This window comes from Trichechus manatus, unplaced genomic scaffold, assembly GCF_000243295.1.
Source record: "Trichechus manatus latirostris isolate Lorelei unplaced genomic scaffold, TriManLat1.0 scaffold00026, whole genome shotgun sequence".
Classification (NCBI taxonomy): domain Eukaryota; kingdom Metazoa; phylum Chordata; class Mammalia; order Sirenia; family Trichechidae; genus Trichechus; species Trichechus manatus.
In genome coordinates, this window is record NW_004443962.1 from 10,748,650 (window position 1) to 10,775,081 (window position 26,432).

Here is a 26,432-nt window from a genome sequence, read left to right on the forward strand (position 1 = left end):
AAATAATAAATGTTGGAGAGGTTGTGGAGAGACTGGAACACTTATACACTGTTGGTGGGAATGTAAAATGGTACAACCACTTTGGAAATCGATTTGGCACTTCCTTAAAAAGCTAGAAATAGAAGTACCATACAATCCAGCAATCCTGCTCCTTGGAATATATCCTAGAGAAATAAGAGCCATCGCACGAATAGATATATGCACACCCATGTTCATTGCAGCACTGTCCATGATAGCAAAAAGACAGAAACAACCTAGGTGCCCATCAACGGATGAATGGATAAACAAGTTATGGTACATACACACAATGAAATACTATGCAACAATAAAGAACGATGATGACTCCGTGAAACATCTTATAACATGGAGGAATCTGGAAGGCATTATGCTGAGTGAATTTAGTCAGTCACAGAAGGACAAATATTATATAAGACCACTAATATAAGAACTCAAGAAAGGTTTAAACACAGAAGAAAACATTCTTTGATAGTTAGGAGGGTGAGTAGGGAAGGGGGAGGGATATTCACTAACTAGAGAGTACACAAAAATTATCTTAGGTGAAAGGAAGGACAATACATACTACAGGGGAAGTCAGCACAACTGAACTAAACCAAAAGCTAAAAATTTTCCTGAATACAACCAAACACTTCGAGGGACAGAGTAGCAGGGGCGGGGGTCTGGGGACCATGGTTTCAGGGGACATCTAGGTCAACTGGCATAACAAAGTTTATTAAGAAAATGTTCTGCATCCCACTTTGGTGAGTGGCGTCTGGGGTCTTGAAAGCTAGCAAGCAGCCATCTAAGATGTGTCAATTGGTCCAAACCCACCTGGAGCAAAGGAGAATGAAGAATACCAAAGACATAAGGAAAATATTAGCCCAAGAGACAGAAAGGGCCACATAAACCAGAGACTCCATCAGCCTGAGATGAGAAGAACTAGATGGTGCCAGGCTACCACCAATGACTATCCTGACAGGGAACACAACAGAGAGTCCCTGACTGAGCAGGAGAAAAGTGGGGTGCAGAACTCAAATTCTAGTAAAAAGACCAGACTTAATGGTTGTACTAAGACTGGAGGGACCTCGGAAGACATAGTCCCTGGTCTCTCTGTTAGCCCAAAACTAAAACCATTCCTGAGGCCAAGTCTTCAGACTAAGATTAGACTGGACTATGGGACATAAAATGATACTCGTGAAGAGTGTGCTTCTTAGCTCAAGTAGATACATGAGACGAAATGGGCAGCTCCTGCCCACAGGTGAGATGAGAAGGCAGAGAGGGTCAGGAGCTGGTTGAATGGACACGGGAAAACGGGGGGTGGAAAGGAGGAGTGTGCTGTCACAGTACAGGGAGAGCAACTAGGGTCACATAACGATGTGTGTATAAATTTTTGTATGAGAGACTAACTCGAATTGTAATCTTTCACTTAAAGCACAATAAAAAAGAAAGAAAGAAAGAATCTGGTTGTACCTGGAATATTTCTGAAATTGTCAGTGTCATGAGCCATTAAATTTCCTTTTTCTATTTAAGCCAGTTTGGTTTGGGTTTTCTATTGTATGCAGCTAAAAGTCCCAATGCTGACTATAGCATAACTCTTGACTTCTTTCTCATAGGCCTTGCCCATCTGGATCTTACTTCCTTGTCTGGGAGGGGAGTCATTAAAGAGCAGAACTGGCTAAAACTGCCCTCCGGAAGCCTCTTTTTCCCTTCAACCCCACCCTGGTCCTTCAGGCTCTTCAACAGCTAGGCCCCTCCTTCCAAGAGACATGGAAGGGATGAGAGGAAAGAGAGAGAATAGTAATTACCACCCAAAGACTGTCCCTTTATTCCTCCTTCTTAAAATTCCACACCTTAGCATCGTGGCTTCCGAAGTCCTTTTAGTCTTTGACTTTCATTAAACTCCTCTTTCCTTGCGAGGGTGGGGTTGCAGTAGGAGGAAGGAAGCTTTGAGAATACCACAGACTTTAGAAATTTTAGCCAACAATGACATCTGAGCAAGATTTTCCCATAAAAGAAGGGCCGAGAACTGGCAAGTCCTGCCTCACCCTACCAGTCCAGACAGTCTCTCCTTCTCATCCCAGGAAAATCCCTACAATGTCAGTCTTAAGTTGTACACTCTTTGTTTCTTGGTATCTTTTCCTAGAGGTCTGTGGTGGCTAGGTTCTATATACCAAGTTGTTCTAGCTATAATTTTTTGCTTAGACACTTTTTGCTTAGACACTACAAAATAAGTGTAGAAACTCCACCTAAGTTCTAAATTTTTTCTGTGATAACTATTTCAGTGCTTCATTTTGTAATATCCAAGATAAATGCTTTTAAGAAGAGATCCTTTATGTGCTCTTGGTTTTCTTGTGTCCTCAGCTCGTGCTTAGCTGGCCTGTTGGGTGGTCCAGCAGAGCTGTGAGTGGGGAATGAACACAGTCTCACTAGCTTCATGCCCCTTACTGTATGAAATGTAATAGGTACTCAACAAAACTTGTTACTCTCAAGGGAGCAATATCTTTAGGAATTAGAAAAACACCCTGCTCAATACTAAATCTGTTCCAGGGCATGTGAAAACCTTCAGGGGCCACATTTTAAGTCCTTTGAACCAGACTAAAGAAAAGTTGAGCCAGGACCTTAAACAGAGAATCAAATGAAATTACTATCTATTTTGCAGAAGTCAGTTGCTCAGATATTTGAAAAGGTAGTTTGAATCAAAAACTACATTTAGTGGCCTCATTTAGATACTGCCTTTTTGAGGTAACCATTTTATCTTTTTTGCCTGGATCAGCCCAACTCTGCTTCATGACACCAGTTTACCAGTTGTCTTTGAGTTGATTCTGACTCACGGTGACCCCATGTGTCTCACAGTGGAACTGTGCACCACAGAGTTTTCAATGGCTGATTTTTCAGAAGTAGATCACCAGGCCTTTCTTCTGAGGCACCTCTGGGTGGACTCGAACCTTCAGTCTTTCGATTAGCAGCCAAGTAAATTAACCATTTGCACCACCCAGGGCTCCACTTCATCACATAGAGAACTGTTATCTAAGTTAAGGACTTACCTGCCAAGCCTCAACTTTCTTGATATCTGCACAGGAACCATTCGTGAAGAGCCCTCTCCCAGGTAAGCAGGTGTATATATCTTGCAGGGCATGAGCAATGGAGTAGACTGCCAGGTACACATTGTAGGATATCCGTAAATGTGTGTAATCCATGTAAGGGGTCTCGACACTGCTGATGTTCTCATCCCCTGTACAGAGAGGTCGGAAGGCAGTGGAGCTGTTGCTTAACCTGCTGCCACCTTCTTTGTGATCTCTGAGTAAAGGGTCCACAGGTAAGGGTCCTTTAGCACTTTCTTGGAGGTGGCAGTTAAATGTTTCCTCCCAAAACTCCTTGGCAAAACCATTGTGGGCAGACTTCCTGGGATGTACTTTCTGCAAGAATTCCCGAAACCCTGGGATCTGCCCTGCCTTCAGGCCGAATCCAATAGTGCCTCCGACCACATGGAAGTATTCGGGCATGGCTATCAGGGAGGAGCTGGCCCAGGCCTCACTGGCCAGCCAGATCCTGCCCGTGATATTGCGCCTGACGATCTCCTTGATGAGGGGTTCAAGGTCTGGGCCGCTGGAGAAAACGACAATGACTTTGGCCGTGGAATTCTGGATCACCTCCACTACCTGCTGGATCTCTTCCTCATCCGAGTACTGGGAGATGAGTTCGCTGAAGTCAATGCAGATGTCCCTCTCTTCAGCTTCCTCTCGGAACTTCTCAATCCCTGGCCGGCCATAGTCATCATCAGCCGCAATTGTGCCCACCCAGTTCCAGCGGAAATACTCGATAATGTCTGCCATGGCCGTGGCCTGGTGTTCATCGTTGGGGATGGTACGGAGGAAGGACTTGAACTGATTCTTATTGCTGAGGAGTCGGCTGGAGGAGGCGTAGCTGACCTGGAAAAAAACAAGGACACAGAATGAATGAGTGAGTGAGTGAGTGACTGGGGTGCCAAGCGAGCTTCAAGGCTGTTGTGGACATGGCTTTTTAAGCATGCAGCAGTCGGACAGGCTGTTCACTGCAGACAGGATGAAAGAGTGAGAACAACCAGAATCTGTTCCACTACAGGGTGAGCACCCAAGCACCTGTCAGTCTATGAGGGAGCTTCTAACTCCCGGTGTATTTTTGGGGATGGGACAAACAATGAGTTGGGTTTATATCATGCATTACAAGAGGTTCCCCACATTGTGCACGTGTGTAGGTAATAAAATGGGAAGAGGCACGTTCTCTCTCTGGATACCATAAGGGGAGGCAGTCTGCAAGGAGGAAATCTGCTGGACTTTAAAAGCAGAATAAACTTGAGGTTGAATCCCATTTCTGCAATTTAGGAGATAACTGACCTCAAATAATCTGCCTGGCCACTTAAAGCCTCATTTTCTTATCTGTATAATAATTAATACTTACCTTGCAGCACTCCCATGAATATTAAATGACAGAATATGTGTACCCAGTGCCGGATTTAAAACAGGTGCTCAAAAAATCAGAGCAGCTGTTATCTATTATAAAAGGAGTAAAGGATTACTGGAGCTCTGGTGGCACAGTGGTTAACAGCTTGGCTGCTAACGAAAAGGTTGGCAGTTCAAATCCACCAGCTGCTCCTTGGAAACCCTTATGGGGCAGTTCTACTCTGTTCTATTGACTCAGCGGCAGTGGGTTTTGTTTTTTTAAGGGATTACTAAAATCCTAGGAAACCCACTCTTATATGTTCACACATATAAACTGTTTTAGATTTTCTTCACAGTGCTACCTTCAAACACAGATCTGATCATAAAATCAACCTAACAACAGTAGGATCTACTTATTCTTTCAAGGAGCATCCTTACAAACTGTTTAGTTTCTTCTAACCTCTTCTGTGCTGCCTCACTGGTTATAATATAACCATATGCACACCTTCCGCTTTGTTGGGCCCAGGATCTGATCTGAGTGTTTGAGCTTCCCCTAACCTACCAGTCCCTGGAGAAGGACATGAAGCTTGGTAAAGCAGAGGGTAAGCAAAAGAGAGGAAGACCCTCAACAATACGGACTGACACAGAAGCTGCAATGATGGGTTCAAGCATAGCAAGGATTGTGAGGATGGCACAGGACAGCGCGGTGTTTCGTTCTGTAGTACATAGGGTCGCTATGAGTTGGAACTGACTTAATGGCGCCTAATAACAAACCTACCTCTAAGGAGCCCTGGTAGTGCAGTGGTTAAGCACTTGGCTGCTAACCAAAAGGTCAGCGGTTCGAACCCACCAGTTGCTCTGCAGGAGAAAGAGCTGGCAGTCTGCTTCCATAAAGATAAAAAAACAAAACAAAAAACAAACCCACTGCTGTCCAGTCAATTCCAACTCATAGTGACCCTACAGGAACTGCCCAACAGTGTTTCCAAGGAGTGGCTGGTGGACTCGAACTGCCGACCTTTTGGTTAGCAGCTGAGTTCTTAACCACTGCCCTACTAGGGCTCCATAAAGACTACACCCTTGGAAACCCCATGAGGCAATTCCACTCTGTCTTATAGGGTCACTATGAGTTGGAATCAACTCAATGGCATTTTTTTTTTAAAAGGGCTATGAGGGGTCCCTGGGTGATGCAAGTAGTAAGCAGCTCGGCTGTCAACCAAAAGGTTGGAGGTTCAGGTCTACCTAGAAGCACCTGGGTGATCTACTTCCAAAAAATCAGCCATTGAAAATGTTATGGAGCAGAGTTCTACTCTGACACAAGAGGTCACCAGGAGTCAGAGTTGACTCGACAACAACTGGTTATTGGTTTGGGTTGTGGGTTATGAGGGAGTCCCTGAGTAATGCAAATAGTTAATGTACTTGGCTGCTAACTGAAAGGTTGGAGGTTCTAGTCCACCCAGAGGCTCCTCAGAAGAAGGCCTGGCCATCTACTTCAGAAAAATCAGTCACTGAGAAGCCTATGGAGCACAGTTCTATTCTGACACACATGTGGTCACCAGGAGTCGCAACTGACTTGACAGCAACTGACTTGGTTTTATAGATTATGAACCTAAGTTTCTTCAGTGAAGCCCCACGGGTTTTCCTTTCTCTATTGCCTAATTTCTCTCTTCCTGTCCTCTAGGTATCCCCTCCTCCTGGCCCTCCATTTCCCCCTCCCATGCTTTAGATAAAAGTAACCTCAATTGCAGTAATTTCTAAAAACTGTTGTTTATCATTTAGGCTCAGTTAGCCATTGAGGCTCATTAGGCTGGATTCCCATCACCACAGTAACAATGACGTCAATATTAAATACGGTCAGGAAAACATCCTTTCCTCCCCTGGCTCTGCAGTGAGCTCAACCATCTTCCAGAGCTGCTTCTTAACTTTTGTCACACCATGGCAAATGTAGAAAACAGAATAAATGGAGGAGGCTGACCAGCCCTGGGAGGGGGTGTTCCAATCACCCCATGCCCTACCTAGCTACCCCAAAGCTGGTGAGGGTCAATGTCTTGGCACAGGTTTGACCCATCTGCAGCACTCCAATGTATTGTGGCTCACCAGCTAGGAAGTTCCAAGTGACTGGACTATTCCTTCTAAAGAACCAAAGCCAAAACATGTTTACACTTGATGGAATTTCTTCTAGGTAATGAAGACATACACGTTCAACGTCTCTTGCTCCCTGGTTTTCTAGAGTTTTAAAACTTCTTCTGGAAATAATTTCAAGACATTCTGGGGAACAGACAGAAACGCCTTTTTAATTATGCTCACCAACTGAAGCAATTAGTTTTACATGTTCAGTGTTTTAAAATGAAATTTTCCAATACATTCCTTTGCATGAAAATATAGTTTCTACACTAAAACCATAAAAGACCTTTGGTCAATGAAAGAAATGGACCTACTTTGCTAAATGGAGGCATGCCCTTTTCTGACAAGAGCTTTGATTTTTGGAAGCTGTAATGTGAAGCTGACAATTTTTTTCTTTTATCAAAATAAGCACCTTCTTGCTCTACAACAGCAGTTCATGAGGTAAGTGGTTAATATATATATATGTATATATATATATATATATATATAGGTGAAAATACACACAGTCATACACCATTTCAACAATTTAAATAAATAAAAATCACAGAAAAAAAATTAAGCGATTTGTTTAGCTGTTACTGTTTTCTAGAAAGCTCTGTTTGCAGACCCAAACTGCAGGCTTCTGGATCAAGATTTGCAAATGCAAGTCCTGCCTGGATATTTTGTAAATCCATCATTACTTGCTTCTAAATCTTATTTTGAAAACTGGATTTAAAAGGGTCTTAAAGGGATAAAAATTAAAAAACAAAATTTTTCCTCATAGATGTGTTCTCTTAAAGGATGTATTTAAAATATTTGTCCAGTTTTTAAAAAGCAAATAAACTAGAAAAGCAGGGCAAATACTACTGTCTGTCCTTTTTTTTTTTTTAAAAAAAAAAAAAACCCTTGAAAATATACAAAACTTTTGTAACGTAAGAAGGGAGAATTTCATGAATGATTCAGAAAACTGTTCTAACCACCTTATTCGAGCTGGTTTGCTTGTTCCACCCACATGGTGGCGTGGCTGGCATAAGAAATACACTGGGCCTGTGATCCCACTCTGCAGAGCAAAGGTTCCCAGCCCTGGCTGTGCATTAGACTTGCCCAGGGAGCTTTCAAAAACTCCCTTTGTCCTGGCTGCATCTCTGGTCAATGAAATCAGAATCTCTTGGGTGGGTGGTACCCAGGCATCAATATTTTTAAACCTCCCCATGTGACTCTAACACGCAGCTATGGCAGAGAACCATGGCTGTATATAAACTTATACTGATTTGACTGATAATCATTGCAGTTACCTTCTCAGCACGTTCATAATTCACATTCAGCTTAACTTTATCCTCCATCCAAACTACAAAGAATTTAACATCTCTTCTTCATGGTCTTTGTTTACGTGATGACAATTACATCTTAACAAGTATTGGCCATGCGTCACAACTTACTTCAACTGTGTTTTTAAAATATTTCCAAATAGCTTATGCAATCCCATTTTACTGGGCAATATGCTAAATTTAAAGATGCGTATTTGCATCTTGCCCCATACATTTACTAATGTGGGTTTTGTCAAATCACTTTGGCACAAGAGTTACGGAGCCAGGGCTTCCCCAGGGGAAACACCTTTAATTCCCTGAAGTAAGAATTCTGGAAATGATGACAAGACTTTCTCAGTTGTCACATGTATATAAAGGGATAATGTCCATCACCAAGGAAAGAGAGACCTCCCAACATAGAAATGTGAATTTATCAAAGTACACTTACAAATTTTAAATATTAAACATTAAAAAAAATTAAAGTGGGGTTTATAATTTAATTTAAATTTTTCTTTAAGGGACTTATCCCGATTGAGCTAATCCTCCATACATGGGCCTTAAGGTTGCTTCCAACTTTTGACTATAATAAAATGATGTCATAGATCTACAAATATTAACATGAACAGAGGTCTACTTTATAGTAGTAAGGGAAAAATCAGTTTATAGAATGGCAGGTAGAGTTTGCTGTCTTTTTTTTTTTCTTTTCCTCTTTTTACTTGAAGCAGATGTTTATTAACCACTTGTTTTAGTGAACTGTTAGTATCTGCAAATGCAACCATCTCACCACCACGGCTGAGCTTCTGCAGGGTGGAGGCTACCTGTTCATATATGCTCAACAAATACTTGTTGAATGAAGCAGAATATTCTGCATTTCAAGAATGTGCAAGACAATGATTTAGTAAGTTCCTGATTTCAGAGAAAATATGTTTTGCTTCCCTATGACCTAAACTTTCAACCAGATAGTTGAGAGGCAGAGACTTTTAGGGAAATAGGATTAGAGACAAGATTTGGGGTTTGAGAGGTGGGATTTACATCACAGGGTCTCATTTCTTTTAGTAAAGGCAAAAGAAAGCTCATTTACTAAAAGAATGGAATGGGAAATAAAATAATTGAACACTTTAAAAAAGAAGACAAAGTTTTATGCAAGATATTTTAAAAGAAGTTCAGAAGAATAGTGAAGGTCTAGTTGACATTGTTGAGATTGAGCTGAGTCTATATGACAGTAAAACTACTTGTTAAGAAGTTAAAAAAAACTTTATGAATTTCCTCATTTATTTGGTGTTATAGTAGACTTAACATCTATCTGCTTGCTAAATGAATAAATAAATGTATGTCAGCTAAAAAATGTATTAGGTATTTCAGGAGATGAAGCTCATAAAGTACCAACTGCTTTGTGATGAGTTCAACCTGTATCTTTAAATGAAAGAATCCAATAAAATATTACTCAGTCCTAAAAAGAAATGAGCTATCAAACCATGAAAACACATGGATAAGTCTTAAATATATATTGCTAAGTGTAAGAAGTAGCCTTAAAAAGCTGTATACGGTATGACTCCAATTATGGGACATTCTGGAAAAAGCAAAACTATAGATAAACAGATAGCCAGGGGTTGGGGTGGTGGGAGAGGGCAGAGTTGAACAGATGATGAATGGAGGGTTCTTTTTTTTTTTTTTAGGGTGGTGGTTGTTGTTTGGTGCCGTCGAGTCAGTTTCAACTCATAGCGACCCTATGTACAACAAAACAAAACACTGCCCAGTCCTGTGCCATCCTCACAATCGTTAGGATTGAGCCCATTATTGCAGCCACTGTGGCAATCCATCTTGTTGAGGGTCTTCCTCTTTTTTGGCTGACCCTCTCCCTTACCGAGCGTGATGTCATTCTCCAGGGACTGGTCTCTCCTGAAAATGTGTCCAAAGTATGTGAGGTGAAGTCTTGCCATCCTTGCTTTCAAGGAGCATTCTGGCTGTACTTTTTCCAAGACAGACTTGTTCATTCTTCTGGCAGTCCATGGTATATTCAGTATTCCTCACCAACACCAGAATTCAAAGGCATCAATTCTTCTTCATCTTCCTTATTCATTGTCCAGTTTTCACATGCATATGAGGCAACTGAAAACACCATGGTTTGGGTCAGGTGCACCTTAGTCCTCAAAGCGACATCTTTGCTTTTCAAAACTGCAAAGAGGTCTTTTGCAGTAGATTTGCCCAATGCAATAAGTCATTTGATTTTTTTTTTTTATTGTACTTTAGATGAAGGTTTACAGAACAAGCTAGCTTCTCATTAAACAGTTAGTACACATATTGTTTTATGACATTGGTTAACAACCCCACGTCAACACTCTCCCTTCTCGACTTTCGATTCCCTATTACCAGCTTTCCCGTCCACTCCTGCCTTCTAGTCCTTGCCCCTGGGCTGGTGTGCACCTTTAGTCTCATTTTGTTTTACGGGCCTGTCTCATCTTTGGCTGAAGGGTGAACCTCAAGACTGACTTCATTACTGAGCTAAAAGGGTGTCCGGGGGCCATACTCTTGGGGTTTCTCCAGTCTCTGTCAGGCCAGTAAATCTGGTCTTTTTTTTGAGTTAGAATTTTGTTCTATATGTTTCTCCAGCTCTGTCTGGGACCCTCTATTGTGATCCTTGTCGGAGCAGTCAGTGGTGGTAGCCGGGCACCATCTAGTTGTGCTGGACTCGGACTGGTGGAGGTTGTGGTAGTTGTAGTCCATTAGTCCTTTGGACTAATCTTTCCCTTGTATCTCATTTTCTTCATTCTCCCTTGCTCCAGACAGGGATGAGTTCAGTGGAGTATCTTAGATGGTCACCCACAGGCTTTTAAGACCCAGAAGCTACTCACCAAAGTAGAATGTAGAACATTTATAAGCTATGTTACGCCAATTGAGCTAGATGTTCCCCGAGACCATGGTCCCCACTGCCGCCATCCCAGCCATTCGGTCCCTCAGGGAATTTGGATGTGTCTATAGAGCTTTCATGACCTAGCCTTGTACAAGTTGTGCTGTCTTCCCCAGTATTGTGTACTGTCTTACCCTTCACCAAAGTTACCACTTATCTATTGTCTATTTAGTGTTTTTCCATCCCCACCCCTTCCATCCCTAATATGTCATTTGATTCCTTCACAGCTGCATCCATGGGTGTTGATTGTGGATCCAAGTAAAATGAGATTCTTGACTTCAATATTTTCTCCATTTATCATGATGTTGCTTATTGGTCTACTTGTGAGGATTTTTGTTTTATGTTGAGATGTAATCCACACCGAAGGCTGTGGTCTTTGATCTTCATCAGTAAGTGCCTGAAGTCCTCTTCTCTTTCAGCAAGCAAGGATGTGTCATCTGCGTATCGCAAGTTGTTTATGAGTCTTCCTCCAGTCCTGATGCCACAGTCTTCATACAGTCCAGCTTCTCACATTATTTGTTCAGCATACAGACTGAATAAATATGTTGAAAGGATACTACCCTGATGTATATCTTTCCTAATTTTAAACCATGCAATATCTTCTTGTTCTGTTAGAATGACTGTCTCTTGGTCTATGTACAGGTTCCTTATAAGCACAATTATAAGTGTTCTGGAATTCCCATTCTTCACAATGTGTCCATAATTTGTTATGATCCACACAGTCAAATGCCTTTGCATAGTCAATAAAACACAGGTAAACATCATTCTCGTGTTCTCTGCTTTCAGCCAAGACCCATATGATATCAGCAATGATATCCCTTGTTCCACATCCTCTTCTGAATCCAGCTTGAATTTCTAGCAGTTCCCTCTTGATGTACTGCTACAACCATTTTTGAATTAACTTCAGCATAATTTTACTTGCAAGTGATATTAATGATATTATTTGATAATTTCCACATTTTGTTAGATCACCTTTCTTTGGAATGGGCACAAATATGGATCTCTTCCAGTCGGTTGGCCAGGTAGCTGTCTTCCAAATTTCTTAGCATAGACAAGTGAGCACCTCCAGCCCTGCATGCATTTGTTAAAACATCTCAATTGGTATTCCATCAATTCCTGGAGCCTTGTTTTTCATCAATGCCTCCATTGCAGCTTGGACTTCTTTCTTCAATACCACGGTTCTTGATCATATGCTACCTCCTGAAACGGTTGAACGTCAACTAATTCTTTTTGGTACAGTGACTCTGTGTATTCCTTCCACCTTCTTTTGATGTTTTCCGTGTCATTCAACATTTTCCCTGTAGAATCCTTCAAAATTGCAACTCAAGGCTTAAATTTCTTCTTCAGTTCTTCAGCTTGAGAAATGCTCAGCATGTTCATCCCCTTTGGTTTTCTAACTCCAGGTCTTTGCACATTTCATTACAATACTTTACTTTGTCTTCTCGAGCTGTCTTTTGAAATATTCTATTCAGCTCTTTTACTTCATCATTTCTTTCATTCGCTTTAGCTACTCTATGTCGAAGAGCAATTTTTAGAGTCTTTTCCGACATCCATTTTAGTCTTTTCTATCTTCCCAGTTCTGTGTTTTTTTTTTTTAAATGACCTTTTGTTTTCTCCATGTATGCTGTTCTTGATGTCATCCCACAATTCATTTGGTCTTCGATCATTAGTGTTCAATGCGTCAAATCTATTCTGGAGATGGTCTCCAAACTCAGGTGGGATATACTCAAGGTCATAATTTGGCTCTTCTCATGGACTTGTTTTAATTCTCTTCAGCTTCAACTTGAACTTGCATACGAACAACTGACGATCTGTTCGGCAGTCGACCCCGGCTTTATTCTGGCTGATGATATTGAGCTTTTCCAATATGTCTTTCCACAGACATACCGGATTTGATTTCTGTGTTTTCCATCTGGTGAGGTTCATGTGTATAGTCACTGTTTATGTTGTTGAAAAAAGCTATTTGCAATTAATAAGTTGTTGGTCTTGCAAAATTCTGTCATGCAATCTCCCGTGTTGTTTCTATCCCCAAGGCCATATTTTCCAACTACCGATCCTCCTTTGTTTCCAACTTTTGCATTCCAGTCACCAGTAATTATCAGTGTATCCTGATTGCATGTTTGAGCAATTTCAGACTGCAGAAGTTGGTAAAAATCTTCAGTTTCCTCATCTTTGGCATTAGTGGTTGGTGTGTGAATTTCAATAATATTCATATTAACTGGTCTTTGTTGTAGGCATATGGATATTATCCTATCACTGTCAGGGTTGTACTTCAGGATAGGTCTTGAAATATTCTTTCTGATGATGAATGCGATGCCATTCCTCTTCAATTTATCCTTCCCAGCATCGTAGACCATATAATTATCTGATTCAAAATGGCCAATACCAGTCCATTTCAACTCACTAATGCCTAGGATATTGATGTTTATGTGTTCCATTTCATTTTCGACAACTTCCAATTTTCCTAGATTCATGCTTTGTACAGTCCACATTCCAGTTACTAATGGATGTCTGCCGCTCTCTTCTCATTTTGAGTCATGCCACATCAGTAAACGAGCATCCCAAAAATTTTACTCCACCCACATCAAGGTCGACTCTACTTTGAGGAAACAGCTCTTCCCCAGTTGTATTTTGAATGCCTTCAAACCTGAGGGGCTCATCTTCTGGCACTGTATCAGACAATGTTCTACCATGCATCTCTCTGTTTGTGGTACTGTGGTGGCTTGTGTGTTGTCGTGATGCTGGAAGCTATGCCACTGGCATTTCAAATACCAGCAGGTTCACCCCTGGTGGACAGGCTTCAGTGGAGCTTCCAGACTAAGACAGACTAGGAAGACAGACCTGGTGGTCTACTTCTGAAAAAACTGGCCAGTGAAACCTTATGAATAGCAGCAGAACACTGATTTTTTAAGGTAGGGCAACTATTCTGTATGATACATTTATGGTGAATACAACGCATTACACATTTGTCAAAGCCTATACAGCTTTACAGAATAGAAAGTAAACTCTAATGAATTAAATTTAAGAAAAATCACTTAGAAGATCAGGGAGTCCCAGTATAGAATGAAGAATGTGACAAAAGAATCTTAATATATTGCAAATCTATGAAACAACTTCACTGAAGTGAGTGGGAGAATAAGGTGCTGACTTAAATAATTTTGGAAATGAGTAGAGTCTGTAAGAGTCGATTCGGCCCTTGACTCATGGCAACCCCGTGCATAATAGGATGGGACTATTGTGAGCCATACGGCTTTCACTGGCTTATTTTTTTGAAAATAGATCTACAAGCTTTTCTTCTTAGTTTGTCTTAGTCTGGAAGCTCCACTGGAACCTATTCAGCATCATCTCCATAGACGGACAGGTGGTGGCTGTGCTTGAGGTGTAATGGCCGGATACTGAACCCCGGTCTTCTGCAGGAAAGGTGAGAATTCTACCACTGAAGGACCTCTGCATGGATTTATAGCTTCAGTTATGTGGCATTACAAGGCCTTCTGAACTACTCATGTTTCAGTTAGCTTGGAAGAAGAGTAGGGTCTCAGAAATCCCAGATGGTCATGGTACAGTGACCTGACTGAATAAAAGGTCTTTTGTACCAATGTAAAGTCAGAGATGGGAAAATGCCAAAACCCATGGACACTGGGTGTGGCACCCTTCCAAGCTTGCTTTCCTGACCCCTACCCACACTGTTCCAGCTAAGAAGATATGGGTACCTGGGGGATGTAGAAGAGCCCCAACAAGTTTGCCACGGCCGTGGAGATGCCCGAGCCAGTTGCTCCCACCACAGCGATAGTAGAAGGGATGTGCTCTGAGCAATTGCAGAACTCGTCAAGGTTCAAAGAATCGATTTTATTCTGGGCAACAAAACTCAGGGTGGCCTCCAAGGCCTTAGAAACGGTGTTGCACGTGTCAAATATCCTGTATCCAAGCGTCATGTTGGGAAGAAGGGCAGGGCTGCTGTTTATCTCCTCTATGGCAAATATCATAGCTTGTAACCAGCGAAACCCACGGAAATTATACCTGGAAGAAAGAAGAAATTGAGGAAAGTGTGAAGCTTTTTGGTCAACCACTTCAGCGTAAGAACTAGGCAAAGCTGGATTTGAATATGCTCTGTTACTCCTGGGTTTTGTGACGTTGTGCTCATTGAGCCTCAAAGTCTGCTGTAAAATGAGGAGATTACCTCTCTCATCGAGTGGCTGTGAGGATGATGAAATGAGGTAACCATGGTGCTTCTCACAGACTCAGGGAGCAATAATAAGAATAAAGAGTGTTATTAGTAATATAATTAATAATTTATATATGCCTTATCCGGCAAAGAATTTCAAATGGCTGATGTGAAGCACTTCAATAAAAGTAACACATACATTTAAAAAGAAAAGGGCCCGGGGAAAATATAGATTAGATTAGGATTTTAATATGTAGCAGCCTAAAAACAATCTCAGAGTTGCAGTCACAGATTGAGACTATGACATTCCTAGAGGTCAAAGGGGAAAAGGAAGTGAGTGACCTCATTTTTGTAAGCAGATATATACTCACAGGAAGGCTAAATCAAACAGTGGTTATTTCTAAGTGATAGAAGAATGAGTTTTAAAATCGTGTGCTTTCACTTATTTATACAACCTTTTTTTTCTTTTTAAGGATCCTGCACTGCTTTTCAAAGAAGAAAAAAAAAATTAAATAAAAATCAAGCAAATTAACAAAGAGAAATAAGATCAGTGACATAGTTCTCATGATCCCAGGACTTGGCTCAGAGTAAAGGCTCAATAAATGTGCTGAATTAGCCTACCAGTGCCCAAAGGAGAAAAGGTAACAACTCAGCAGGTTCTCCCTTTATAGTGTAGGATCTGTTACTTGAACTCAATTACTGGAGACGAGAAATACCATGTTATCCTCCCCTATATCATTCAGGTTCCTAAAGGTCCTGATCTAACTTTTAGCGTGATGTTTGCTTTTTGTCGTTCTCTCTAGTATTTATGTTTTGTTCATATATTTCTTTAAAACTGTTTGGTTTAAACTAGAAAAGTTATTAAGAGATACTGCAGAATTTTGCTTTACATAAAACACATATGCTAGTAAACTGGCTCTACCCTCTTTCTTTAATATGATTTTTTAAAAGGATTATTTCAGGGCAAGCTTCCTGCTTGATCTTAAATAAATATATACACACAATGTTGTCCATCAGGATACAATACAGAGGGTATCTGTCCACATGGGCTTTGTGAAGGATATAATTAGCATCAGTGAAATTCTGCACTTAGTTTTTCTACATTCATAAGAAAAATCTAATTTACTAGCTCTCATTAAAACATAAACACAATCTGGTTTTGCTGGAAAAATTCTAGTTTTCATTTTTATTTTCCAGCTATCAGAAAAACCAGGGAAAAGTGCTGCATCCTTTCTGGAAGTTGCACGGCCCAGAGAGAAAGTCTCACTCCCTCACAGATGGTGGATCAAGACTTGGGATGCAGTAATGGCCTCTGATGTCCAGGTCAAGGGAGGTGATATATACAGTTCTGTTGTTCTCTGCAGAAGTCATATTCTATTTGAAGGAGCCCTGCCTGGTTCTGAATGCCACACTCTAAAGGGGTCATGATAACTTAGGGAGTATCCAGATGGAGGACAGCTAGACGATGAGGGGTATGGAAATCATGTCATAGAAGAATCGTTGAGTGAACTGGAACTACTTGACCAGGAGAAAAAAGATTTAAGGGGACACGTTAGCTGTCTTCAAACGGTTGAAGAGATGTCAAATGACAGAGGTATTCTGTGCAGCTTCTGAAGGTTACACTACAGTTAGCAACCCCTTTCAGATTTGTATGAAACCTTCTAATGGCAGCAGTTTCAAAACATTATGGACTGCTTTTGAGGAGCGGGTGCCCGTGTCACATCAACCGCTTTCAACTCTAAGATCCTTTAAAAAAACAAGAGTGAGGGAGCCAACACTCAGGTATGACTGACCATTGGGGCATATGAGGTCAGTGGGGGATTTTATGAGTCAGGCTTGCAAGAACTACAATAAATTTCCTTCTAGGTGCTCAGTCTTCCATTAAAGCAACGCTGCCGCCAGGTGAACAACAGTGACTCAGCTACCAAATGACAAGGCATAGGCCATGGGTTTTTCTACTCAATATCCTTGCTGTTTTATTTTTGGAAAGAAATCTTAATAAAAGGAAAATATAACAAACTTCAGCATGATTACCAATCACTTTTTTTGAACAGAGAGCCAACTTTGAAAACAGTATGATTTTGGGTTTGGTGCAGCTTCTTTCCAACCACGCAGAAGAGAAGAGACTCTCAGACATGGCTTCTTCTCTTACCTGATACATTCCACGGACTCCGGTCTTGATTTTAGATCTTGATCTTTGGCTGCTACTCCAAAATGAATAGGAAAGAGCCCTCCAAGAATAATGTCCCCTTTCTTCTGAGCTCGCTGGTCAGGCCCATAGGCGGAAGTGTGCCAGGCAAATGCTAAGAGGATCAACCAGCAGCTGTAAAAAGCCATGGCTCTGCTTCCTCTCCAGTGGGCTGAGGAAAGGGTGCTGGTGGTTTGGGGGCCCAAGAACTTCCCCCTTGGTGCAGTTCACGCCCTGCAGTGGGGGCACATGTCTACAGAGTGATTAATAACAGAATGGAAGCTGTGGTGCTTGAATGCCCATTTCTGCCTTCTCCGTTGCAGACTAGTAAGGCGGGTGATCTTTGAGTCTTTAGAAGCCGCATCATGTTGAGACCGTCTGTGATGCTTGCTAAAAGGAAAGAGAAACAAAATGAATGCAGCTAAGCCTAAATCCTATCTCATTATGATGACTGCAACAGAGGTAGTGCAGAATGTCCATTCAGAGGGGCTTAAGGGTAGGGGCCCTAGTGGCACAGTGGTTAAAGAGCTCAGCTGCTAACCAAAAGGTCAGTGGTTCAAACCCACCAGCTGCTCCGTGGGAGAAAGATGTGGTAGTCTGCTTCCATAAAGACTTAACAGCCTTGGAAACCCTATGGGGTCACTATGAGTTGGAACTGACTTGATGGCAGTAGGTTTGTTTCTTTTTTTAGGGGTAGCAGACTGGGAAGACATAGCTTAGAGTCACATTTTTATAGCACTTTATGTAAGATAAAGTAAACTTCAATTGCCCATATCTGGAAAAGACTGTCTTCAGAGATCACATTTTAAAGGGGCCACTGATAAGTTAAGGCCTCCACCGATGTTGCCACTGGATTTTAATCCATTCATTCTTCTGCATGAATGATACACAGAATTAGTCTAGTGCTAGTAGTTTACTGTATTCTAATAATATTAGTGATATTTTATCCAGCATATATGTTCTATGGAAAATGCAGAATGAATCATATTTAAATTTACGTTTGACTTTAAACCAGCAAAAATGTCCTTAAAGGTTACTGATGAAGATCAAAGACTACAGCCTTCGGTAAGGATTACACCTCAACATAAAGAAAACAAAAATCCTCACAACCGGACCAGTAAGCAACATCACGATAAATGGACAAAAGATTGAAGTTGTCAAGCATTTCATTTTACTTGGATCCACAAGCAACGTCCATGGAAGCAGCAGTCAAGAAGTCCAACAATGCACTACACCGGGCAAATCTGTGGCAAAAGACCTCTTTAAAGTGTTCAAAAGCAAAGATGTCACTTTAAGGACTAAGATGTGCCTGACCCAAGCCATGGTGTTTTAAATCACCTGATACACATGTGAAAACTGGACAATGAATAAGGAAGACCAAAGAAGAATTGATGCCTTTGAATTACGGTGTTGGCAAAGAATATTGACTATACCATGGACGGCCAGAAGAACGAACGAATCTGTCTTGGAAGAAGTACAGCAAGAATGCACCTTAGAAGCAAGGATGGCGAGACTTCGTCTCACATACTTTGGACATGTTATCAGGAGGGACCAGTCCCTGGAGAAGGACATTATGTTTGGTAAAGTAGAGGGTCAGTGAAAAAAAGGAAGACTCTCGATGATATGGACTGATACAATGGCTGCAACAATGGGCTCAAGCTTAACAACGATTATGAGGATGGCGCAGGACCAGGCAGTTTTGTTCTGTTGTACATAGGGTCACTATGAGTCGGAACCCACTCAACGGCACCTAACAACAACAACAACATTCTTTAAATAAATAGACTATAGTATCCTCCTTTTTTTATATTATCCTATCACCGTCAGGGTTGTACTTCAGGAGAGATTTTGAAATATTCTTTTTGATGATGAATGCAATGCCATTCCTCTTCAATTTATCCTTCCCAGCATCGTTGACCATATGATTATCCGATTCAAAATGGCCAATACCAGTCCATTTCAACTCACTAATGCCTAGGATATTGATGTTTATGTGTTCCATTTCATTTTTGACAACTTCCAATTTTCCTAGATTCATGCTTTGTACAGTCCACATTCCAGTTACTAATGGATGTCTGCAGCTCTTTCTTCTCATTTTGAGTCATGCCACATCAGTAAATGAACATCCCAAAAGTTTTAGTCCATCCACATCATTAAGGTCGACTCTACTTTGAGGAAACAGCTCTTCCCCAGTTGTATTTTGAATGCCTTCAAACCTGAGGGGCTCATCTTCTGGCACTGTATCAGACGATGTTCTACCATGCAGCTGCCAGTTGACGCCTCCTCTTCACAGGTCTCTGCTTCTGGTTTCTAATATGATACTCTACAAGCCTTTTAACAATAGCTCTTGTAAAGGTTTCAGTAAAATTATGGGTCAGATTATGTTCTACAAAGCTCAATTGCTGGATCTAGGGAAGAGCCTTTTCTGCTATAGCATAATTAGCTTAGTAGAAGCTCTCTGCCCTTCTCACTCTACACCCTCCCATTGGGTGGTCTCACCCACTCAAGCCCAAGTATTGAACCGTCAACTGGATGGCTCCACTTGGATGTCCCACAGGTGCTTCAAACTTAACCGGTCCTAAACGCACTTCCCTCTCAAATTTGTTCCTCTTCTGTTTTCTGTCTTGGCAAATGACATGCCATCCACAATGGCACAAAATAATCATCCCTTCCTCCTCTCTCTTATCATCATTGACCTGCATGTGCAAACAATCCCCAAGTTCTATAGATTCCCTTTCCTAAATATCTCTGGAATCCATCCACTTCTCTCCATTTCCAAGGCCATCTTAGCCCTGCATCATTTCTTATCTGGATATCTATCTGCAACAATTTCCTAACTGGCTTTCCTACCTCCCGTTTCGCCCCTTTGCAACCCACCCTTGCAAATCTTTGAAAGCAACAGAACAAGTGGTTTGGAGCACAGGCTTGGGAGTTAAACCTGGCTTTGGATCCTAGTTCCACCACTTCCTAACTATGACTTTGGGCAATTCAACCTCTCACATCTGAATAAAATAATCCATGGAGAGCCATCAGCACAGTGTAACTAGCAGTATCTCAGTAAATGCTGGCTATGATGAATACCTTTCCACCCTCACTCTTGTGTCTTCTCTTTGAGCTCTACACTCTAGTCACACTGAACTTCCATCTGTTCTTCAAGTACAGGAGGCTTTTTAAAACCCCCAGGGGAACACATGCTGTTCCCCTTCCTTGGTCCCTCTGGCTTAAACTTTTCTGGCTAACATCTACTTATTTTTCAGCTTTCAGATGTCTAGAACTGTGGGGGCAAGGCTTGGTGAACTGTGGGGCCTTCATGTGAATGAAGAAAACAATTTCTTCTAGGGGTAGACACAGCCTTGCACCAAGATGCGCGGCTCAGGGATGGAGCACAGGCTGAGTTTCAGCCCCTGCTCACCCCTTAGTTGTGCTCTGGCGACTACAGGGCTCTTCAAGGAGGCCTTTCTTCCCTGAACCTTCAGGCTAGGTAGGTCCACTTGTTACAGTCTCTGACATCTTGGATTTGGATTTTTCCTCTTGGAAGAGTCATCACACTTTATTATAGTAATATGTATAAATGATTCCAGAGCTGAAGCTCTTAACCATTGTCATATGCTGCCCCTTGCCCTTTAGGAACCCCACCTGCTCCTCCAATAGCCATTCTAGCTGAGGGAGATGGGCCGCATGGAAAGGGCAGCCCAGCAGACTCTCGACATTCATGGAATTGCCTTCAGAACCATCTTTTGACATTCACTTAATGGCTGAGCATCCATGCCCGTTCCAGTTCTCTGACTCCAGTCCTGTTTTTAGATTAGTGGCTTCCTTCCTTGGGCCTTGGTCATATATTCATTCATACATTTAATGAGTACATGTGCTGAGGCTGGGGAATGCAAAGGTGACAAACACAGTTCTCTGCCCTCAGGAGCTCCCAGTTCAGTGGGGCAGGAACACTGGGGTAGAGGATCAGACCGGACTTCAGCACTCAGAAGTGAAAAAAAAAAAAAATTGTAGCTTTGTTTTCCAAGACTAAACACAACTCTGCGTCCCAGCACTTAGCACAGTGCCTGAAACAGTAATGCTGAATAAATGTTTGTCGAATGAATGCATTTTAAAAAAAAGCCCTTCGGAAGGCGATAGAAAATAGCATTTATTGAGCCAGGCATTGTGTCAGGCCCTTTAAATATCCAATGCATTTTCATCTTCACAACGATTTTGTAGACAGGGCGATACTAATTCCACTTTCTAGATGAGGAAATAGATTCTCCATATAGCCAGCTTACTGATACGAGAAAGTCTGGGCACTTAAATGAAGAATGCCTCAAGAACTTGGAATTTTAAGGAGCACCACGTACTGAATTACGAGCAGGAACATTAAAACTGGCTAGGGTAAGTCACTAAGACCTGTTACACTTTTCCTGTGAAAGATTAACTACTTAGAGATGTTTATTAACTTCATTAGTCCATTCAACAGAAAAGTCATGGTGAGAAGTCACAGATGAAGGAGAGATTTCGGAGCAATTTGCAGCAGTTACCACCGCCATTCTAAGGTCTTCTCCAAACCGCCCTTTTTCGTCTCATTACCAGGGTCTAATTTGCTTTCAACGCTGCAAAGTCACTCTAGCTCCTGCTCCCTTCCCTCTAACACCCAGTGATCTTGTCCTCTTGATTCAGCCACAGACATCTCTCCGCTGCTTTCCACTCCCTTTGCCAGTGCCTTAGTTCACACCCCCATCATCTCCCACCTTCCCTGCTGCCAAAGCTTTCTTTTCTCTCTGCCTCACTCTTCCTACCCCTCTCCCCTACCCCTCAAATACATGACAATCGAAACAATACCAGGGGTGATCTTAGCACACTGGCTTAACAACTGCAGTTCATCATTGGGAACTTAGCTTGCAACAATCAGAATACAAAAGATCTTGAATAATTACTATCAACACTTTAGTTTTAGTACCTGCTGTCCCGAATCAGCTGCTGCAGAATCAGCTGCTGTAGAATCGATTCTGACTCTTGGCGACCCTGTGTGTGTCAGAGTAGAACTGTGCTCCATAGGGTTTTCAGTGGCTGAGTTTCTGCAAGTGGACTGCCAGGCCTTTCTTCTGAGGCACCTCTGGGTGGACTCAAACCTCCGACCTTTTGGTTAGCAGGCAGGTGACTGTGTTAACCCTTTGTACCACCCAGGGACTCTAATATCTGCAGTAGAGACTGCTAATTGTACCCCTGATGTCTGTACTCCTTTTCTTTCACAGTAAGAATTTCTAGCTGGACATGTGGCTGCCCGAAATAAACACTATTTCCCCCAACTTCCTTTATGATTATGTGTGGTCACATAACTAAATTCCAGCCAATGGGAGGTAAGATGAAGTGCCCTGTGGTAGCTTCCAGGAACCTTCTGCCCCATCATTCACCTTCCTCCATTCTGCTCTTGGAGGTGGATGTGGCAGCTAGAGCCCATCTTGAAACATGAGCATAAAAGCCACATCCTGGGGGATGATGAAGCCATGAGCTGAAAGGAACCTTGTTCCTCAGGATTTCATGGAGCGGGGCCTCAATATCAGACTATTCCTGGAATTTTTCATGACAAAGAAAAAAAGCTTCTAGCTTATTTAAGTCACCATTTTTGTGTGTGTGTGTGTGTGTGTGTGTATATATATATATTGCTGCAGCTACATCTAATGTCAATATTTAACAGCTGTATCTAACTTGTAAACTCAAATTTCTAAGAGTCACAAATAAACTCATTTGCTCTTGCTACTATAAGTTTATCCCATTTAAATCATATATAATCATGTTTGTCTTCCTGCAAAAAGAAAATTGGAAGCACAAGCTAAAGCTAATATTTGTTCTTTCTCTCAATGGCAGATGCATCCTGGAAGAAGACATGACCTGTGGACCAGTTGGCTTTCTGTTTAGAAGGTCCTTGAAATCATGAGGCGTGTTTTGGTACTGACAGATGATTAACCTTTAAGCTCCTCATCCAAGAGATGTGGGATGAGAGATTGGGCTAACCAGTCTGCGGGTTCCATTGGTTCATGCATTTCTAAATTCATTTGATTATTTTTTCATTCGAGAAACATTTATTGAGCTCCTATTTGTGCTAGACAGAGTGTAAGTCACTAGGGAAAGAAAGTTGAAACTCTTGTCTTCAAGGTGCTCATGGCTTAAAAAGGAGACAAAAAAAGTATGGTTCACTGATGCCGATGCTTTGAAGAGGCATGAATGAAGTGTTGGGGGAGCACAGAGGGAGGAATGACTTTCTCTGCCTGGTGCTTGCCAGGAGAGAGAGGTAAGCCAAGGTAGGGATTGGAAGCTCACGAGGGCAGGGCCTGTCTCTTCCTCACCATTGTAGCCTAGCGCTGGAACTTGGTAGATGCCTATAAATATTTGTGGAATGAATGAATGAAGCATGACCAGTAAAAACCAGGGGCTGGCTGGGCAGGTCCAGGACAGAACAGAGAAGGGGTCGCCCCAGGAGACTGAAGGCCCTGAGGGCGAGGCATCATCATGATCACAGTTACTTCCCCGGCCTTGAACAAGGATCCTTGTACCGAGCTAATGCTCAAAAAATATCTGTTGAACTTGCATTTGTCCAAAAAGTAGTTACATCCAAGTTCCAGAGTCAAGGACAAGTTAACAAAGGACAGCAAGGCAAAGTCAGGGGTCAACAGGGCAACACTGAAAGTCTCATCAGAGTGAAAGCTACTCCCACTCTTACCCCTTGGCTTCAACATTTCTGGAAACTGTGCAAGTGTACAGCAGAAAGATTTGGCCTACATTTCAATCAAAGAAAAGTGAGGCATAGACTTCCCTGGCTCACTCAGTAAACTGAAGGCATGGCAAGCTCAAAAGCTGCAATTCCTCAATTCTAGGTTGAAAGGCTGCAGAAATAAAAACTCTAGGTTGCCTAGTTTCAATAGAGATTGTTTATCTTCATAGGGTGAGTACATCAATTTGTCTCTGGTTTATTGAACCATAACCCTTACCCTCTCTCAGCACACGGATCATAAAGAATACTAACAGTAGGGTTGCACTATGGATTGAGTTGTGTCCTCCAAAAAGATGTGTTGAAGTTCTAACCCCTGTACTTGTGACCTTGTTTGGGGCAACAGGGTTTTTCTTTTTTATCAGTTGGGTCAAATGAGGTCATACTGGAGTAGGGTGGGTCCTAGTCCTAACTCCCTCTGAGTGGTGTCTTATGAAAGGGGAGTGACACATGGGGGGAGAGAGACACCATATGAGGATGGAAGCAGATGCATTGATGCATTGATTGCAAAGGAATGCCAAGGACTGCTGGCAGCCACCAAAAACTAGGACAGAGGCCCACAGAAGGAATCGAGTTGGCCGAGAACCCTGATTTGGACTTCTAGCCTCGAGAACTGTGAGAAAATAAACTCCTGTTCTTTAAAGCCCCCCACTTTGTGCTATGTGGTTATGGCAACCCTAGGGAACGATGAGAGATTGGAAGCCACTATGGCAGAAAGGTGAGACGTGTGTGTTTTAAAGAAGGTGAACAGGGCAAACCCTGAGAAAGTTCAACAAATAATCACAAAACCTGTGGCTCTGGTTACAGCTTTCTTTACCTCTTGCTGAGGACACCATCTACAATGTGGGTTGCTCTACACACCTGGCGCACATTTGCCAAAGAATTTGGGACACCTTATCTGTCATCACCAATGTGATCATCCCCAGCTCTGTGTCAGACTCCACTCCTTCTGTATTAAAGCAAGGGGCATCTTGTTTTACAATGAGGGCCCTCTTTCAGCACGGAGGAAGCACATGCACAGGGCTGAGTCACACTCTGCTGCCTCCCTCAAGCTCCGCTTGCCACCAGCCGGCCAGCCGCACGGGTTCTCACCCTCCATCTCCCTGACAACAGGTGTGACTTTCGGAGCGTCCATGCCTCATTTAGCCCTGGTAATGGCTTAATTGAGCTGGAAAAATGCAAGGACAGGAGCGTGATAAAAAAAAAAAAGAAAAAAAAACCAGCCGAGCTGTGTTCCTGTTAGTCACTGGAAAAAGCTATCAGGAAAGGGAAGAAAGAGGATAAACAAGAGTGGTGAGGAGCAGTACCAGGTGCCAAGTGAAGTGGGGAGACAGAAGCCTAGACAAAGCAAATAAAGGAGGTTGAACAGGAGAGAAAACTAACACGCATTACAGCTGTATTATGAGCTCCTTGGGGCAATGGTGGTTCAGTGGTAGAATTCTCACCTTCCATGCAGGAGACCAGGGTTGGATTCCTGGCCAGTGCACCTCATGCACAGCCACCACCAGTCTGTGAGTGGAGGCTTGCATGCTGCTATGATGCTGAACAGGTTTCAGTGAAGGTTTCAGATTAAAATGGACTAAGAAGAAAGGCCTGGTGCTCTACTTCCAAAAATCAGGCAGTGAAAGAAAGCCCTCTGGATCACAACAGAACACTGTCCCATCCCCAACTGATAGATGGTGTAAGACTGGGCAGCATTTCGTTCCATCGTGCATGGGGTCGTCGTGCGTCAAGGCCAACTCAATGGCAGCGAACAACAACAACGAGCTCCTTAATCACAAGGGTCTTGTCTGTCATGCTCATGGCCTGGCAAGTGGAGGGCCCACCAATGATTGCTGAGTGAATGAATAAATGTAGGGTGTGCCACGATATGATCAATGCTGTGTTAAAAGTTTACAATGATATCTTAAGTAGAAGAAATAAGACGGGAGTTGAGGGTGGTGAAAATTCAAGGTTAAAAGATGACGAAAATTACTCATTCTCAGCTCCAGAATCTTTTAGCTGGAAATGTCTGCTGGCTTTGGGCTTCCACACTACCGATGTTCCACAATAGTGAGTTGCTGCTGACACATGGGGTGCATGCTAAGAAATCTTTTTTCCAAAATGTTTCCCTTCATGCTTGGAGTAAGCTTTGCTGATGAATGTGTAGAAACCAACAGGGTTAATTAAACAGTTCCGGTGACAAGCAAAGATATGTAAGCTATGTTTTCATCAAGAGAAATGCCAGGGCCTTAAGTCCTACATAAAAGAAATATTTCTGTAGGATAACACTCCTGGTATTGCCTTTCAAAATTGTGAGAAACCCTGATTACCCAGGGTGGAGTCCCAAGACATTGACAGATGGGCCACACAAAGTGTTCTGTGGTAAAATAATTCGGGGAAATAAGGTACATTGTGTGACACAAGGGTACACTGGCCTCCTAAAGGCTCTGAGAAGTCCTGCAGTAAAGATGTTTATCATTGTTTAGCCCAGTTATTCCCAAATTTATTTTAGCATGGGACTCTTGTGCTGCAGGACACTCCTTACAATGCTGTGGAACACCAGCTTGGGAAGTGCGGGCCTAGTGGAAAGCATAAAATCCTTAACCTGAGCCTCTC

The 26,432-nt window shown here is 42.3% G+C and overlaps 1 protein-coding gene across 2 annotated transcripts in view; it reads right to left on the reverse strand.

Annotated features, from left to right (window-relative positions):
* The window catches only part of CASR (calcium sensing receptor), a 45,094-nt gene extending 27,625 nt beyond the window's left edge, over positions 1–17,469 (reverse strand). Inside the window, exons 1-3 of one of the 2 annotated variants that reach the window (XM_004373633.1) lie at positions 17,045–17,469; positions 14,441–14,747; positions 3,042–3,926 (exon numbers count right to left, since the gene is read on the reverse strand). In XM_004373633.1, the coding sequence (XP_004373690.1) occupies positions 3,042–3,926; positions 14,441–14,747; positions 17,045–17,229 (1,377 nt within the window). In that variant the 5' untranslated portion in view covers positions 17,230–17,469. The remainder of the gene's footprint in view (positions 1–3,041; positions 3,927–14,440; positions 14,748–17,044) is intronic. The other variant, XM_004373632.2, reaches the window with a different exon arrangement.
* Positions 17,470–26,432: the final 8,963 nt, after the last annotated feature.